Source organism: Ovis canadensis, chromosome 12 (genome assembly GCF_042477335.2).
Source record: "Ovis canadensis isolate MfBH-ARS-UI-01 breed Bighorn chromosome 12, ARS-UI_OviCan_v2, whole genome shotgun sequence".
Taxonomy (NCBI): Eukaryota; Metazoa; Chordata; class Mammalia; order Artiodactyla; family Bovidae; genus Ovis; species Ovis canadensis.
This window is the reverse complement of record NC_091256.1, coordinates 87,110,686-87,129,114: the sequence shown is the minus strand read 5'-3', so window position 1 is coordinate 87,129,114 and position 18,429 is coordinate 87,110,686. Positions and strand designations below refer to the sequence as shown.

Below are 18,429 nucleotides of genomic sequence, written 5' to 3'. Positions count from 1 at the left end.
TTTCTCACAACCAAATATTTTTAAAGATATAAATTTCAAAGAAGGATTGAAATCACATGCATTTAGGGGAGGACGGGGAGACCTGGTGTGCTGTAATCCATGGGCTCGCAGAGTTGGACATGGCTGAGCGGCTGAACAGTAGCAGAAAAGAAAAAGGATGAGAGATTCCCATGTTGACACACTGGCTTCGGTGGAGAAGCACCATTCCTGGCAAATAATCTAAAGATGCTTCTTCTATAATTAATTTAAAGCAAAAAAGCACTCCATCTCCTCCTGGTTTTGATGATGCTTTCGGTAGGTTCTTCTTTAGTCTCTTCAAAGGCTTCTGGATTTGATTGACTCTTCCCTTCTCAAGCCCTCCTTTCTCTCCTCTTCTTGCTTACCTGCTACATCAATTTTTTTTTCCCTTTTCCTTATATGGAAAGGTCATATTCCCTGGGGGGAGGAGAGCTCACTTCCGAGAGATCTCACTTCATAGCCCTGAAGCCAAGAGAAAGGCCAGGGCTGCTCCTGCCTCTGCCTGGACCTCGCCCTTGTGAAAAGACATCCTTGCCTGGTGGGGGGTACGGGGGTGTGGAGGCAGTCTTGTTAGAACCCAAGGAAAGTGACGTCCAAACTCGAAGGGCAGAGAGCGTCAGTCCAAGGGCACCGGGAAATCTGCTGTCCACGAAGCGCTGAGATCACCCCTTCCCAAGACCACCTGCCCTACAACAGAGAGACGGCAGGACACACACGCCCTCAGACTCCCTTCTCCATGCAGTTCCCGGCTTGGGTTCCCGGCTTGAGGCACTTCGGGATTTGGGAGGTGGGAGAGAAGCCGGGACTCATGGGGGCAGGTAGGCTTCCCAGCAGCTCCCCGGAGAGTCTGGAGACCACTTGTTCCCACGGCTGCAGGATGAGGTGTCTGGGAACTTCCCAGAGGTCCTTCAGAGCTGCAGCACCTTCCGGGGAGCTTTCAAGAACCCCCACTTCAGTGCTTTGGTGAAGATCTTTTCTGGGAATTTCTGTGACTCCCCCTGCCCCAGCCATCTGACAAGCAGGGCCAATCTCCTGGAATTCATGGCATGTGACCTTTGTTGTCACTCAGGGCCTTGTGCCTAGAAGGGCCCTGTATGAGTTTGCCAGGGCTTCCTGGGAGGCTCAGACTGTAAAGAATCTGCCTGCAGTGCAGGAGACCTGGGTTCCACCTCTGGGTCGGGAAGATCCCCTGGAGAAGGGAATAGCAACCTGCTCCAGTATTCTGGCCTGGTTCGGACAGCATCACCTGCTCCACGGACAGGAGCTTGAGCAAACTCTGGGAGACGGTGAAGGACAGGGAAGCCCACGTGCTGCCATCTATGGACTTGCAGAGTCGGACATGACTGAGTGACTGAACATCAAACTACTGGAAATCAAGCAGCTTAAAAAGCGGAAATTTGTCATCTCACAGTTTCCAAGTCTGAGACGGAGGTGTCGTCAGGACTGGCTGGCTCTTTGTAGGAGGAAGACTCTACTCCAGGCCTCCCCCTGCTTCTGGGGCTTGGCTGCCAGTCTCTGACATCCTTTGGTTTATGGAACCATCACCACGATCTCTGTCCTCATCTAGGAATTAAGGGCTTACAAATTGTATTGCCTGTTCTGCATACAAGCCTTTAATTCCTGTACGAAACTCCTCATATCTGAAATACATAGAACGAATTTTTTTCCTAACCAAATCCCAATTGATATGCAGACTAGAAATATCTATAACCTCAGATATGCAGATGACACCACCCTTATGGCAGAAAGTGAAGAGGAACTAAAAAGCCTCTTAATCAAAGTGAAAGAGGAGAGTGAAAAAGTTGGCTTAAAGCTCAACATTCAGAAACGAAGATCATGGCATCCGGTCCCATCACTCCATGGGAAATAGATGGGGAAACAGTGGAAACAGGGTCAGACTTTATTTTTGGGGGTTCCAAAATCACTGCAGATGGTGAGTGCAGCCATGAAATTAAAAGACGCTTACTCCTTGGAAGAAAAGTTATGACCAACCTAGATAGCATATTCAAAAGCAGAGACATTACTTTGCTGACTAAGGTCCGTCTAGTCAAGGCTATGGTGTTTCCAGTAGTCATGTATGGATGTGAGAGTTGGACTGTGAAGAAAGCTGAGTGCCGAAGAATTGATGCTTTTGAACTGTGGTGTTGGAGAAGACTCTTGAGAGTCCCTTGGACTGCAAGGAGATCCAACCAGTCCATTCTGAAGGAGATCAACCCTGGGATTTCTTTGGAAGGAATGATGCTAAAGCTGAAACTTCAGTACTTTGGCCACCTCATGCGAAGAGTTGACTCATTGGAGAAGACTCTGATGCTGGGAGGGATTGGGGGCAGGAGGAGAAGGGGACGACAGAGGATGAGATGGCTGGATGGCATCACTGACTCGATGGACGTGAGTCTGAGTGAACTCCTGGAGTTGGTGATGGACAGGGAGGCCTGGCGTGCTGCGATTCATGGGGTCGCAAAGAGTCGGACACGACTGAGCGACTGAACTGAGGATAGAAAATATCGGAGGAGCACATTCAAACAAGCAGAACTCTTCAGCATTTGGTCCAACCTTCAGATTAAAGGAGAGAAACTGAGGGTCAAAGATACATCAGAAATGCAGGTGGAGGAGAACCCCAGACTTCTCACCTTTATCCTCGGTGAGCTAGGGATAGGATGGGACCCTAGACACATGCTGGGACCCAGGAAAGAGGTTGTGAGTACCCTGTTTTTCCTTTTAGAACTAGGAAAACACATCAGGCCACCATAATTCCCAGGCTGCCACACCACAGAATGGGCAAACAGAGAAAACTACATGAAACCTGAATATATCGAGGTAAATGATTTTATGGAGAATGCTTGTGCAAGCCTGAAAAACTGCCAATGCTTTTTCTGGTAAGCAAAGTAATTACTGTTTTATAAGACCAGGTGAGAGAATTATAACAATTGTCCCTGCGGCTCTCACTTTTCCTTTTCTCCCCGCTTTCCTCTGCCGCTCATCACAGGCAAGTAGAGGAACATGGGTTTGCGGGCAGACCGCCCAGGGCTGCACGCTGCTCTCCACCTCCGAGTGAGGCTGGATACAGCTAATGCTCAGGGAAGGGTAGGGACAATCCACAGTCATTTATTCTTTCCAGTGTTCCTGCCTTGATTTCTCCAAGTAGGTAGAATTTTTAAAAATTTTGAAAAGTAATTGGAAGCAAAGATAAATTTGCCAGGGAATCTGGGATAGCTTCCAACTCAGTTAAATACAGATGTGATGCTGAGACAACAGGAGCTAGAAACTGGACAAGCGTGAAACACCACTGTATTACATATGATTTTTAAAATCTACAACTGACATGTAAATACCTACTGAACAATACTAGGGGCTTCCCAGGTGGCACAGTGCGAAAAAATCTGCCTGCCAATGGAGGAGACGTGGGTTTGATCCCTGGGTTGGAAAGATCCCCTGGAGGAGGAAATGGCAACCCACTTCAGTATTCTTGCCTGGAAAATCCCATGGACAGAAAAGCCTGGTGGGCTACAGTCCATGGGGTCATAAAGGGTCAGACACAATTGAGCACACATGCACACACACGAAAAATACTAAATACATAACTACAGGCAGCGAATATCTGCGGTGGCTCAGCAGCCCTTAAAGCACGAGAAAAGAAAGCAGGCAGTGGGGATGCCCACGTCTGCAAAGTTGCCAAATACTAATTGCAGGTCAAGGGCAAGAAAGTTAAGCAAAGAGGCTCATCGTTAAAGCAGCTCCCCAGGAAGCCCAGTCTTCCCGGGTGGCCCTAGAGGTGAAGATCCCACCTGCCAATGCAGGAGATGTAAGAGACACAGATTCGATCCCTGGGTCAGGAAGATCCCCTGGCGGAGGGCATGGCAACCCACTCCAGTGTTCTCGCCTGGAGAATCCCATGGACAGGGGGGCCTGGCGGGGCACAGTCCATGGGGTCACAAAGAGTCGGACACAACTGAGCGTCTGAGCACAGCACAGTGTGGCCCTAATCCCAGGCTGGCTGGGGAGACAGCAAGACAGGGAAAGAGTGATGGGTGGCACTGATGCAGAGGCCAGGAGACGGAGCTTCTGCTGGAGCTGAAGGGAGATTTCAATAGAAGCAAGGAAACGGGAAGTTTAGCTGTGGGCATTTGGGTGGTAAAACCTTTTGAACGAGGGCAGGCTCTGAGCTGAAGTTGTCTTGTTGCGTGGTTATAGTGGAATAGAGATGGGGGTCACCGAAAATAAGAAGCCCAAGAAATTCTAAAAGCTCGGTCCATAATATTCTGCAATAGCTGCTAACTAGATTTAGATAAACCAGAAACTTACTCTGGTACCAAAACATCTTTGTAATATTTTCAAGTTCTTTTCCCATGACAATTCTACCACCCTTCTACATTCTAGTCCTATGAGACCATTTGCTTTTTCTCAAACCCACTAGGTCCCTCTACCCTCACTCAAGTTTAGACACACTGCTCTCTCTCCCTCTTCTGGAAAATTCTTTCCCACCTATCTACCTGATGAAGTCATCCTTTAAGGCTTCTGGTAAATGTCCCATCCTCAATGAAGTCCTGCTCATTTCCCTTACTCTTTCCAGCCTTCTGGGTTCCACAGACCATCCACTGTTATATTTCATTTATTTGTTACTTGCTTATATCCTGCAACTGTTTTGAAGACAAAGATATTTGCCTGTTATTAATGGTAACAGCTGGCATTCACTGAGTTTATTTCACATCAGATACTGTGCTAAGCATTTCATGCGCATGATCTGATTTTGTTTGTCAAAAAATTATCCATGAGGTACTACTATGATGCCCAGTTTATTAAGGATGAAACTGCAGCCCAGAGAAGTTAAGAATTTAAACAAAATCAAAAAGCTAGAAAGTAGCAGAGTCAGGATTAGAAAAGGAACAGCTTACGAGGAAGACGAGAGAGTCATGAACTAAAGGATGGTCTTCAAGGAGCAGTGGGCTGAGAAAGTCAACTTCCCTCTTGGCCCTGAGACTCAAGGAGAGAGGAAGGAACCCTTTAATAAGGGCTGTGTGGAAAGTGCTTTCAACCAAAAACCACCAAGTTCTAGCAAAGCCAACAAATTAAAGGTGCACTGGAAAAAAATTTAAAAAATGTTTTACTTATTTGCATTTGAGAAAAGACTATGGGGGCTGGGAGGAGAAGAAGTGACCATTCTCAGGGAAATCAGGAAGCAGTTTTTCCCTTTAACATCTTCTCAGAAACTACAATTTTTATCTGTAACTTGAGCCAGACCGCCCTTCTGAATCTAACCATCTCTAGGATGTCTCCGCAACTATCTCACAGGCATCACTGAGCAATTCCAAATATCAACTCTCTCTCCTCCATCCACCCTCTCTGACCCCCCTTCTCCTCCGTCCACCCTCTCTGACCCCCTTACTCCTCCGTCCACCCTCTCTGACCCCCCTTCTCCTCCATCCACCCTCTCTGACCCCCCTTACTCCTCCGTCCACCCTCTCTGACCCCCCTTCTCCTCCGTCCACCCTCTCTCCCACTCCTGCCGGTGAATGGGGTTATCATCCGGGTCACTCAAGCCAGTTTTCCAGAATTACCACGATCTTCCTCGCTATTTCCCATGCCCTAATTAGCCATCAAATCCCGTCACTCCTCCCTTAGAAATGGATGTAAGGTGCCATCCTCATCGCTGTAAACTTGCCCAGACCCTGCTCACCATCTCTCATCCTGTCTGATGACCGGCTTCTCTCTTCCAAGTCTCTCTCTACATTTCTTTTCTAGGAGTGATCTTCATAAGAAACAGATCTGCTTTTACCATTGTCTGCGTTAATTTTTAAAAATAGTTTCTTCCTTGTTTCCAGGAAAAAGCATGTTGTCTTGGAATGCTACAGAATGCTTTCAGAAGCTTCTAAAAGATATGGACACTGTTGGAGCCACCTACAAGGATGGTCTTGCAGCCCATCATCTCTCACACCCCTCGACTGCACACAGCTGTTCTCCTTCCTTGTAAAACCCGCTGCTCACCCAATATACTCAATAACTAACAGGGCTCTGTGCACAGTCTGCTCTTGAGTAAGAATCACGCATGCCATTCCTGGGTTCTGAAGGAGCGATGCACAGTGCATCAGTCACAACAGCCATCAGAGCGTGTCTGCAGCCAGTATCAGTGCAGAGATAGGAGCACACGTTTCCATTACAACTATAGGTTTAGGGTAGAGGCCTGGGTTTCTACATGTCACTTATAATCTTTTAACCTCCTGGAGCGATGAAAAGAGTCTGTGTGACTTCCTGCTCTGATTCAAAGTGTCAAGCTACCATAATAACAGTTAGCAAGATATTATGAGAGACTAAGGGCCTCCCAGGTGGTGCTAGTGGTAAAGAGCCCACCTGCCAATGCAGGAGACATAAAGAGATACACATTCAATCCTTGGGTCAGGAAGATCCCCTGGAGGAGGGCATGGTAACCCACTCCAGTATTACTGCCTGGAGAATCCCTTGGACAGAGGAGCCTGGTGGGCTACAGTCCATAGAACGGCAAAGAGCCAGACACAACTGAAGCAACTTAACACACACAAACACGAGAGATTAGTATTGGGACTTTTAGTTTCAATGGGAGCATTTTGAATTTTTATCCAATAAGATTTCTGGCTTGCGCATTTAGACTCACCTTTAAATGGCAATCCACTCCAGTGTTCTTGCCTGGAGAATCCCATGGACGGAGAAGCCTAGCAAGTCACAGTCCACGGGGTCGCAAAGAGTCGGACACAACTGAGCGACTTCACCTTCACCTTTCTAGGGATACCAAAACGTATTAACACACTTTTCTAAAAAGCATTTGCTTAGAGTAGACTTTACAAGCTTAGGACTCGTCTCTGAGAGACAGTTGAGTTTCATCGGCTCCCAGACTGCTCTGTGCCACCTCACATTTTTAACTTCTATAAACCACCATGGACAATCAACAGGGCCTTGGTGTTGCGTTATATTTTAGTCGCAGAGGTTTTCATTCTTATATGAAACCAATGTCATTATCAGGGATGAATTTAACCCTGATAAAACATGAAAATAGATGTATTCTTTTATTATTTTAATCATATTTACTAATTACATATTATTATTATGTATTAAGATCTGTTGCTGTTGTCAGTTGTTAAGTCATATCTGACTCTTTGTGACCCCAAGGACTGCAGCATGCCAGGCTTCCCTGTCCTTCTGTATCTCCTGGAGTTTTCTCAAACTCGTGTCTACTGAGTCCATGATACCATCTAACCATCTCATCCTCTGTCACCCCCTTCTCCTCCTGCCCTCAATCTTTCCTGGCATCAGGGTCTTTTCTACTGAGTTGGCTCTTTGCATCAGGTGGCCAAAGTATTGGAGCTTCAGCTTTAGCATCAGTCCTTCCAATGAATATTCAGGACTGATTTCCTTTAGGATTGACTGGTTGGATCTCCTTGCAGTCCAAGGGACTCTCAAGAGTCTTCTCCAGCACCACAATTCAAAAGCATCAATTATTTGGCACTCAGCTTTCTTAATGATCCAACTTTCACATTCATACAAATAACTACCAGAAAAACAATAGTTTTGACTACATGGATCTTTGTTTGCAAAGTGATGTCTCTGCTTTTTAATATGCTGCCTAGGCTTGTCACAGCTTTTCTTCCAAGGAGCAAGCATCTTTTAATTTCATGGCTGCAGTTACTGTCCACAGTGGTTTCGGAGTCCAAGAAAATAAAGTCTATCACTGTTTCCATTGTTTCCCCATCTGTTTGCCATGAAGTGATGGGACCAGATGCCATGATCTGCCATGATCTTAGCTTTTTGAATGTTGTGTTTCAAGCCAGCTTTTTCGCTTTCCTCTTTCACTTTCATCAAGAGACTCTTTAGTTCCTCTTCACTTTCCACCATTAGGGTGGTGTCATCTGCATATCTGAGGTTACTGATATTTCTCCTGGCAGTCTTGATTCCAGCTTGTGGTTCCTCCAGCCCAGCATTTTGCATGATGTACTCTGCATATAAGTTAAATAAGCAGGGTGACAATATACAAACTTGATGTACTCCTTTCCCCATTTTGAACCAGTCCATTGTTCCATGTTTGGTTCTAACTGTTGCTTCTTGACCTGCATACAGGTTTCTCAGGAGACAGGTAAGCTGGTCTGGTATTCCCACCTCTTTAAGAATTTTCCAGAACTTTTGTGACCCACACAGTCAAAGGCTTTATGGGTAATCAGTGATACCAACATTATACATTTCAGCCTTCTGTAATGATAATCCTGTAATTTTAACAATTATCTTTCTTGATAATTGTTATTCCTGAGTGTTTGAAATTTTATAATATTAACAAATCCTTAATTCCTTTATTTTATGATATAACAGTTTCAGAAATTAAATTCTTGCCTAGACACATCATAGTATTCCAGTTTAAACTCACAGAGTCCTGGGACTATGACTCAGTTAACCCATTCCTGAGTATGATTCTAATCTATTCAGAATGAACGCAGCTCACATATAAGAAAACGATACCTGCAAAATGCATTGGTCAGGGTTGTATAACAGCTTTGGTAGCAGCAGCAATATTGAAGATGTTAAAATAGTGACAACCAGCATACACACAGCCTTAAAGAGTTTATGGAAATATCGTCACTAAATCATTTCATTCTCACCAAGAACCTGACATTAGGTGCTAATATGATGTTTACTTGTTAAAGTGAGGAAATGGAAACTCAGAACTCTTGTTGTTTACCGTCATCAGGCCACTGGAGAAGGTCCAAGCTGGGCCTGGAATCCTGTGCCCCATTCCCCACGTTGCATGCTGGCAGCTGTGTGGCCACACCTTCCTCTCTCAGACCCGCACACCTACGCACAGCTGCAAGGCACTGAGAAGAGAGCCGAAGAGGGAGGGCGTTTAGGATGGAGCACGCCGTCCACGCTGCCAGCTGGACCACAGGCCAACTGTCAGCAAACACGACGGGAGAAACGCCACCTCTTTCCAAAACACCGCCGCAGCCCTCCCCCTTGCTCTCAGCTCGCTGTGACTCACACAAAAACAACAATAAATGTAGCCAGATTACAAGAGTCTCAGCTCCACATCCCGGAGCTGGTGCACCCTGCCCTGCTCATGGACCACTTTTTCTCCGGAGTGTTCCCTGACTCTGAGTGGCATCTTTCTTCCTGCTCCCCCAGCACTCTGTTCAGAGAGAAACTGTAATTTTTGTTCACATGCTTTCTCCCTGAATAGGCTGTGAGCATTTTGTCAGGGATAAATTCTGTCTTAGCCATCTTGAGGTCTTCATGGTCTGGCACAGGGTCCAGTGCCTCGCAAAACTGTGATGAATATTTTCTGAGCAAATTGCATTTGTCACTTTGTGCTCTCATTCAACAAACATTTGTCAACTGCAAGAAACCACATTTCTCATTAAAACTATTTCAAATGGGTCTGTTCCTGAGCAAAGCCCTGAGCAGCATTTAACCGCCTTTGCATGACCCCACCAAAAATTGGTCAATTTCACAATTACGAGCCTATAGGAAAACCACCATTTTCCCTTGATAAAATAAAGATACAGCCTGTGAAATTCAGAATTTCTCTTTAGGCTGTTACACATTATTTGTCTTTTGGGTTTGAAAGATAATTCTTATGGGTATATTATATGGTGAGTAAAATTTGAAGTGTCTAGGTAGGTGCTCACAGAATCAATATTTAAGTGTTCTTTAAACTGGTGCCTCATATATTCATGTAAATATGGACTATCTAAGAAAATTATTCCTGGTAATGGATCTAAGTTCATTAAGTTTCATGTCTTAATTTTGTAAATAGGATTACACTATCAACAAAAAACTTTCAATAGTAATGGTAATAAAAATAATAGTTATCATGAAATAAGATTATATTTTACATAATACATTTGTGTTCCCCAAATTATTTTCATGACCATTCAATCACACATTTGATTCACCAGAGCTTCAAAGTGATTTACCTGAACAAAGATACATTAAGAACGGATGGAACATCAAGCCTAGGTAAGAATCTCCACATTGACTGAAATTCAAATTTTGCCTGTGATAAACGCCACTTCACGGTAGTGTCAGAGCTGGCTACCTTTTGAGGACTACTGGAAAAAGCTTAGAGAAGAACATGAGGAATTATCAAAAAAAAACAAAAACAAAAAACAAAAAGAGAAGGTCTTATAGTCTTATAGGAGATTTTACATAAGTAGCATCTATATCATGTCATGTGGAGAAGCAGAGTAAGTTTCAGGTGCCCAGAAAGAAGCTGCATGATAACATGGTTTATCTGCCAGCCTCTAAGAGGGGCTTCCCTGTGGCTACAACTATTGTGAAGGGGAGACCTGTGCCGGATAATCTGGATTTCCCACCAGAGGGCAGAAGGGAGCAGGCCCGGGAAGGCGTGCGCTCATCTTATTTGCATCATTCGTGACCCTTCAGGGCTCATTTCTGTCCTAAACTTTAAAGGAAAAAAGGCGGTGGTGTTAAACTATGATACTTCTCTTTCCCTCTTTCCTCTCCAATAATAGTCCATTTGCTTGGATTATTATATTACCCTCCATTGGCACTCTAATTCTACCCTAACCTCTCCCTTCAGTGTATCCTTAGCTCAAGGAGCAGAGTGATTTTGTTGAAATGCAAGTCGAACCTTTTCAGTCCTCTGCTCAAAACTCTGCAACGGTTTGGGATTAACAGATACTCAAAACTACATATAAAAGAGAAAAACAACCGGGACCTACTATATACAACAAGGAACTATATTCACTATCTTCTAATCACCTATAATGAATGGAAAAGAATCTGAAAATGATCCATCAAAAAGATGGATCACTTTGCTATACACCTGAAACTAACATAATAGGGCAAATTATACTTCAACACAAATTTTAAAAAAACTCTAAAGTCATTCACCAATGACTGACTGAATTCAACAAATATTTATTTTTACCCATATCATTTATCTGGAACTTTTTCTAATTAAAAAAATCCTATATACATGCAGATACATAAGCCTATGCAGTACATACATGTGCGCTACATATAAAGATAAATATATAAGGGTGTGTGTTAGCTGCGTCCAACTCTCTGCAACCCCATGGACAATAGCCCGCCAGGCTCCTCAGTCCATGGGATTCTGCAGGCAAGAATACTGGAGTGGGTAGCCATTTCCTTCTCCAGGGGATCTCCCCAACCCAGAGATCAAACCCAGGTCTCCCACCGATTGCAGGCCGATTCTTTACTGTCTGAGTCACCAGGGAAGTTCCCTACATAAAAAATAAAATATAAGTATATAAAAATGCATGTATACTTACTTTGGGTTGATCCTTGTCTTACAGGCTTTGTAAAATAAGAATCAAAGATGTCACGTGACAATCCATTTACTTGTTTACATCAGCGTTCTCTCAAAGTGTGGTCCCCAAACCAGCAGCAGCAGCACCACGGAGGAGCTTGTTATAAATGCATGCTCTTGGACCTCCCCTCGGATCTACTGAGCTGGAAGCTGTATTTTATTAAACTCTCCAGGTGAGACTGTTACATGCTAAGATTTGAGAAAGACTGAAACAGATTATAAATTCATTAAGCTGGAAATGGCAATTGAATATTTAATGCATTCTCATTTTCATATTAGAGATTTCAAGTTTTTGGTGGGTAAAATAAGTTTGAAAGTATTCTGGCTGTGATAATGTCAGAAAGTCCTCTTCCTAATGCCGTGGACACCTGTTCTTTCCTTACCTGCCTTTAGTCCCTCATCCAGGCTGGTCCTAACGTCTTATGCCTGGAATTGCCATGTTTTCTAAACAGTCTCCATGTACTAACTAGTTTCCATGTATTAACTAATCTCCACATACTAAGGCATTTCTTGAATAAAAAAATAAAATTTTCATACCTTTTTGTTTGTGAAATAAGATGCATCTTACAATCAACAAATACATTACAGTGCTTTTTCTTATTTCCCCAAAGATTATTTTTATGTCAAAGATCTATTTCACTTGAGGCACTAAGATGTTTCCCCGTACTGCTTCGCTTCGCCACACTTCATCATGCGTCTCCCCGCCCTCTAATCTCTCTGTTCATCTCATACTGCAGGCAGCTTTAACATGAAAAACGTTTATTAGTCAATCGGACTAATTCTAAGGGAGATGTCAATTTCAGAATGATCCACTGCGAACACTTGAACTAAGAGTATGTCACTAAGGTGAGGCTGTTGAGGTGGCCCCTACTCCAATCAGACTGGTGTCCCCGTAAGAAGAGGAGACGCGGACACAGAGATGCACAGAGGAAGGACCACAAGAGGCATTTCTCATTTGGGATACATCCTTGACATCTTTTATGCCTAAATTTAGACCACTTAAAGGAAACCTTACAATTCAATTAAAAGGTAAAAGTAAAAACAAAACAAAACAAACAAAAACAAAACAAAACAAAAAAAACCACATACTCTGTAAAACATAATTTTTCAAGCTATGTTTTTGCAATTATAAGGCTGTTTTAGAAAACTAATCTATATGGCTGAAACATTTGCCTTTATGTCTATTCCTCTCAGTCACCATTCATGATGCTATACTAGGAGAGGGAAACAGGAGACAGTATGTTAATAAGCTATAGTGGTTTTCCAATGCAACTTTATAAACAGATGCAATCCCAAAAGCAGTCCTATAAAAATTAACGTCTCATTTTTATTCAAACACTAATAAAATTTTGATGGTAAGCACACTGTAGTGTATACAATGGAAATATAATGCAGTGTGCATGAAACATGTAATATTATGTCAGTTACCTCAATAAAAAATTAAAAATTTTAATACTTGAAATTTAATTGCTGTAACTCAAAAGAATGGATGTGATAATATGGAATGTGAACAAAGGGTTTTTCATGAGGTAGTTCTGTTTTATGAGCTACTTTAGTATGCCCGTAATTTTTAGCATATTAGATAATTTAAAGACATTGAACAAAATAATTTTCCATGTGACATATGTTCCACCATTGCAAAGTATGCATAAAGTAATAGAGAAAGTAAAATCTAGTTTAATATCTATTTACCCAGTTTCATTACTAGGAAGAGTACCCAGAAACATAAGGAAGAATTAATTAGAACAATTCACTAACAGTTTGTTATTTCACCACGATTCACTGTGCTGAGTACCCCTCTTTTTAATTCACTAACTTAGTATAATAAATACTCCCAAAGTATTGATGAACTGAAAGATAAACAGAAAACTAGTTCTTTCAGAACTAACACTTTAGTGGGAGGAGACAAAAACACAGATAATCTGAAGAAGAGGACAGAATATAGGGCATTCTTTAACAGAGACGCAAACTACTATGGAAGTAATACATAATCATAGTTACTTGGTGGCTCAGATGGTAAAGAATTCACCTGCAGTGTGGAGACCCGGGTTCATCCCTAGGTGGGGAAGATCCCCTGCAGAAAGGCACTGAAGTATTCTTGTGTTTCCCTGGTGGCTCAGATGATAAAGACTCTGCCTACAATGCAGGAGACCTGGGTTCAGTCCCTGGGTGGGGAAGATCCCCTAGAGAAGGAAATGGCAACCCACTTCAGTATTCTTGCCTGGAGAATCCCACGGGTTACAGTCCATGGGGTTGCAAAGAGTGGGACACACTGAGTGAGCAGGCAGGAGCCTTATACTGAATGAGCTACTTGTTACTCTGTTACTAAATCAACATCAGCAGAAACTTTGTGAATAGATATATGGGGTTATTATTTGCTGTTTCCATGAGATTCAGCCAGAAGTCGCTTTTTTAATAATAAAATCATGACTTATCTCAAACGCCATGCTCAGTCAGCTTGCTATTCTTGGTGTGTTTATCACACTTCGACATCCTGTGTCCATCCCTGGCCAGCTCCCACCAGGCCGCCCACACCCCTGGGACAAAGGGCGTCTGCTCTGATGGGGAGACTGGACTGCCTTGACGAAGCCCAGGTCCCAGAAGCCCTCTAACTCTAGACTGAATCTAAACTAACAGCGACAAACGCTCATGCTGGGTGGATTTTAAGCAGCTAAGAAGGCCCCCTATCTGCTGATGAGCTCCTATCAAGGCTATGTTCAGGAGCAGTTGGGTGGGCCATACGAGGTCTCTTCTGCTTCCATCACATTAAGCAGAGGGCTAGGTTCCTCGCCCCGGACTGGACCCCCACTTACCGGAGAACCCGCGCGGGCAGAGGCAAGTGTAGCGTCCGATCTCGTTGAGGCACGTGGCCGCGTTCTGGCAGGGCTCCGACACACACTCGTCCACTTCCACGTCGCAGCGCCGGCCTTGATAGCCCGGGACACAGAAGCAGAAGTAGCCGTCGCCTCCATCCCGGCACACGGCGCCGTGCAGGCAGGGGCTGGAAGCGCACTCGTCGAGGTCCAGCTCACAGAACCTTCCCGTGTAGCCAGCGGGGCAGATGCACACAGGGGGCCCGGAGTCCCGGTGGCAGACGCCCCCGTGCAGGCAGGAGCTGGGCCCGCAGGGGCCAGCGGCGGTGTCACAGCCGGCCCCGGTGTGCCCGGGGGGACATCTGCACAGAGAGCGCCTCTCCCCCGGGACGCGGACGCACGTGGCGTGTTCCGGACAGGGGCTGGAGAGGCAGGGGTCCTCCTCTTCCCCGCAGTCTTTGTCCCCGTGAACGGCTGTGTCTGAACAACGGCAACTCTTGTCTTTTGAGAAATCCTTGCACGTAGAATTGTTTTGGCAAGAATTGGAGATGCACTTGGTGTCATTTTTATTGCAAAAGGAACCTACAAGAAAAAACATCAGATGAAACATGCAAACAAATGGTGGATGATGAAATTAAAGAATGTCCATCTTTCTGCTCTTCATGCACCTCAAATGAACTCATTAATGGAATGCAAACTTGACTGTTTCTGGTGATGAATTTGTCAAGTGATGTCTAATAATGAGCTCTGTCATAGTGCTGATTTGTCATCTTTTTTTCCGCATTGCTGTTAATAAGAAGCAAAAATGGCTGGTTTTCTGATTCTTTGCTTCTCTTGCATTTTCCTTTCTCAGGTAGAAGTGCTGTTGAGCAATGGGGTAAATTGTTAAATTTCCCCATAAACCCTAAATTTTGAAATCCACATTCTCTCATGGAGGATTTTTGGGGTATCCTGGGAGATAAGCTACAAAATTGTCTCTGAATATACTGTCTAACTGAAACTAATATTTAAACGAATACAGTACTTTGGTTTATGACTGCTTTATTACAATGATCTTGTGTGGTCTAAAAAGAAAAGTATAGAACAGTGAGAATATAAAATTAAAATAAAACACAATTTGTGAAGGTTTACTCTGTGTACCAAGCATGTCAGGTGTTTCACATAGATTATTTATAATCGTCACAGCAACAGATATGCTGTGCTTCTTACAGATGACAGGTTAAGTCCCACCGAAAGGAAGCAGATGTAAAGTGTATGGACTTCCAAATTTCTGAAAGCTTCTCTGTTCTAGGGAAACATTTTTGAAATTCTAATTGGAATGATGACCAGCAAGAAAGCAATACTTCTGTGATTCGTTTCCAAATTCACTGGATATCTGCATGTGTATAATTTTTCCCTGAATCTAGACATATTATGATCACAGCATTGTTATTTTCTTAATCATGTATATTGAGAAGCTGTTTGATTTGGCAACTCAACTGCATTAGATAACAAAACATTGTCTTTTGTGTATGGATTTATCTAGTACATCATTCTCTTATTGTTACTTCCTGTCTCACAATATTCCTCACTAATATAATAGTGGATAATGGTCTAGGCTTACAATTTTAAAAATTATGAAATTAATAGTGTGCTCTTAGGAGACATAAATCAATTACTGTCAGAAGAAAGTAGCATGAAAACTTTGAGAAATATGTAAAAGTGGTAAATCTCTTCCTGCAAAAAGAGAATTGGTTCTCTTTAATGTGGTCTGGTCACCAAGAGTGTGAAGGGAAGATGGAAAGATAGTGATTGACTGGTTCATCACACAAGAGTGAGGGCTTTCACAGTTATCTTGCTTGGAGTCTTTCTGGCAGCTGAAAGTTCCCCCCCAGTGCCTGTGCACGGAAGGCTAACATATGCTTATGTGTTATCAGGAGGGTTGATCTGAGAGCAGACCTTTTCTAGTCCCTATGGGAAAACTCAACCAGTCATCCTTTTCCCACAGTTGTTTTTTTCAAGCACTGGCTTTCCAATCACATCGTCAAATGTATGACTGGCTTCTAGCTGTTCATGTCTCAGCTACAGTGTCACTTTCTGAGAAGAGCTTCCTCTGAACCCCTTTTCTAAGCCTTTACAGCGTTTTGCTTCCTCATGTTTATGGGAGTGTGCTTGTTTCTCTGGGCATATGTTTGTTTTCTGTTTTCCTCACTGCAGGTCTAGCTCCACTAAGGAAACGGGAAGACCTTGTCTCTGGCGTTTTCTGGGTTTGTAGCATTACCTGTTGCATAGTATCTGCTCAGTGCATACCTACTGGAATAGAGTGGAGGAATGTCACAGCACAACATGGGAGGAAGGGTGCTGTGTGATCACAGGGTCCAGGGTAAGTCTACCAGGAAAGCCTCACTGAAGAAAAGGTACTTAAGATGCCTTCTAATTTATTTTTATTGATAATTGGATGACAGTTGGTTTACAGTGTTGTGTTGGCTTTTGCTGTACAATAACGTGACTCAACCATGGTGGCGGTGGTGGTTTAGTCACTAAGTCATGTGACTTAGTCGACTCTTGAGACCCCATGGACTATAGCCTGCCAGACTCCTCTGTCCGTGGGATTCTCCAGGCAAGAATACTGGAGTGGGTTGCCCTAAGTATACATATATCTGAGATGTCCTTTTAAATGAATGCAAGTGAAGGAATGGCATTATTTTCAGAAGAAAAAAGGAAAAGGCATGAGAGGTATTGGCTTTGCTCTGCCAATCGTATGAAAAGCATGAAAGTGTGGGAAGGCAGAGGTCTGAGAGCGGGGCAGAGGGCAGAGGATAGGGAGGAAGATAAATATTCAAAAGTTCTATCATTTACAGTACTTAGAGTTCCTGTGTCCAAACTAAAAAAAAGAGAAATAAATATTGCAATTCTGCTCTCTGAACTCTCACTGTCAAAGGCATATGATGAAATTACATTTTCAATCTTGTTTTGTTTTGTTGCATTTTGTTAGTGGTAATAATGATGGTTTTCCCCTTCCTTCAGCAATCAAGTATCTTGGAATAATAGTGGAAAGTAAGAGAGGGAAAAAGGGAAAGTGAACTGTAGCATAGTTCTTAAGAGATACTTTGAAGAGTTTCAGTACTATTTATAGGCATATTGTGATAAGTCAAAGACGTATATTGTAAACTCTAGAGCAAGAGTTAGCAAACTCTAGCCTGTGAGCCAAATCTGACCTGCCATTTGTCTTATAAATAAAGTTTAATTGGAGCACAAAAAAAAAATCAAGTATCTTGGGACTTCCCTGGTAGTCCAGCAGTTAAAATAGCCTTCTAATGCAAAGGGTGTGGGTTCAATCCCTGGTCAGGGAGCTGAGATCCCACATACTTCACAACCAAAAAACATTAAAAAAAAAAAAGCAGAAGCAATATTGTAACAAAGTAAATAAAGACTTTAAAAATGGTCCACATCAAAAAAAAAATCTAAAAATGAAGTATTTTCATTTAAGCCATTAATTGAAGCATTTGTATAGAAAAACACATAGCAAAGGAAATTAGCATTTATATCATAGGCCCTTACGGTGCAATTTTAAAAGTAAACTTCTAACAGCATTTGTGCACAGCATTTTACAGATGGAAAACCGAGTTTTATAGGGAATGAGCTATTTGTACGGGGTCATAGAGAAGGGGGATTTGAACCTCTGATCTGTCTGATTCCAAAGTTCATTTCTTTTTCCTGCATTATTTTAGAATTTAGGATACTTCTGGGTAGAGTTTCCTACTTAACCATGGTGATATCCACCTAAGTGTTTATTTCTGCTGCCTTCTAAACCCCATGAAAAGCCTAGTGAAAGTGTTAGTTGCTCAGCAGTGTCTGATTCTTTGCAGCCCCGTGGACCCTGCCAGGCTCCTCTGTCCATGGGATTCTCCAGGCAAGAATACTGGAGTGGGTTGCCATTCCCTTCTCCAGGGGATCTTCTTGACCCAGGGATCAAACCCAGGTCTCCTGCCCTGCATGCAGATTCTTTACCATCTGGGCCATCGGGAAAGCCTGTATGGCTTAAAACAGTATGGCGACTCAGTGAAGAAGGAAATAGCAACCCACTCCAGTGTTCTTGACAGAAAGTTTCCAGGGACAGAGCAGCCTGGCGGGCTATAGTCCATGGGCTCGCAAAGAGTTGGACAGGACTGAGCACGTGCATAGCTGCTCGCCCATTCAAACGACTAAATGACAAAGATTGACAGTACGAAGTGCTAATGGGCATCTGGAGAAAACAGAACTCTCCTTCATGCCCCCTTCATTATAACTTATCTTTCTTGTCTATATGTTAAT

General features: G+C 43.3%; 1 protein-coding gene across 1 annotated transcript in view; it reads right to left on the bottom strand.

The window, feature by feature from the left end:
• CRB1 (crumbs cell polarity complex component 1) overlaps window positions 1-16,633 on the bottom strand; it is a 144,807-nt gene extending 128,174 nt beyond the window's left edge. Inside the window, exons 1-2 of the mRNA XM_069544400.1 lie at window positions 16,615-16,633; window positions 14,137-14,718 (exon numbers count right to left, since the gene is read on the bottom strand). Of these exons, the coding sequence (XP_069400501.1) occupies window positions 14,137-14,718; window positions 16,615-16,633 (601 nt within the window). The remainder of the gene's footprint in view (window positions 1-14,136; window positions 14,719-16,614) is intronic.
• Window positions 16,634-18,429: the final 1,796 nt, after the last annotated feature.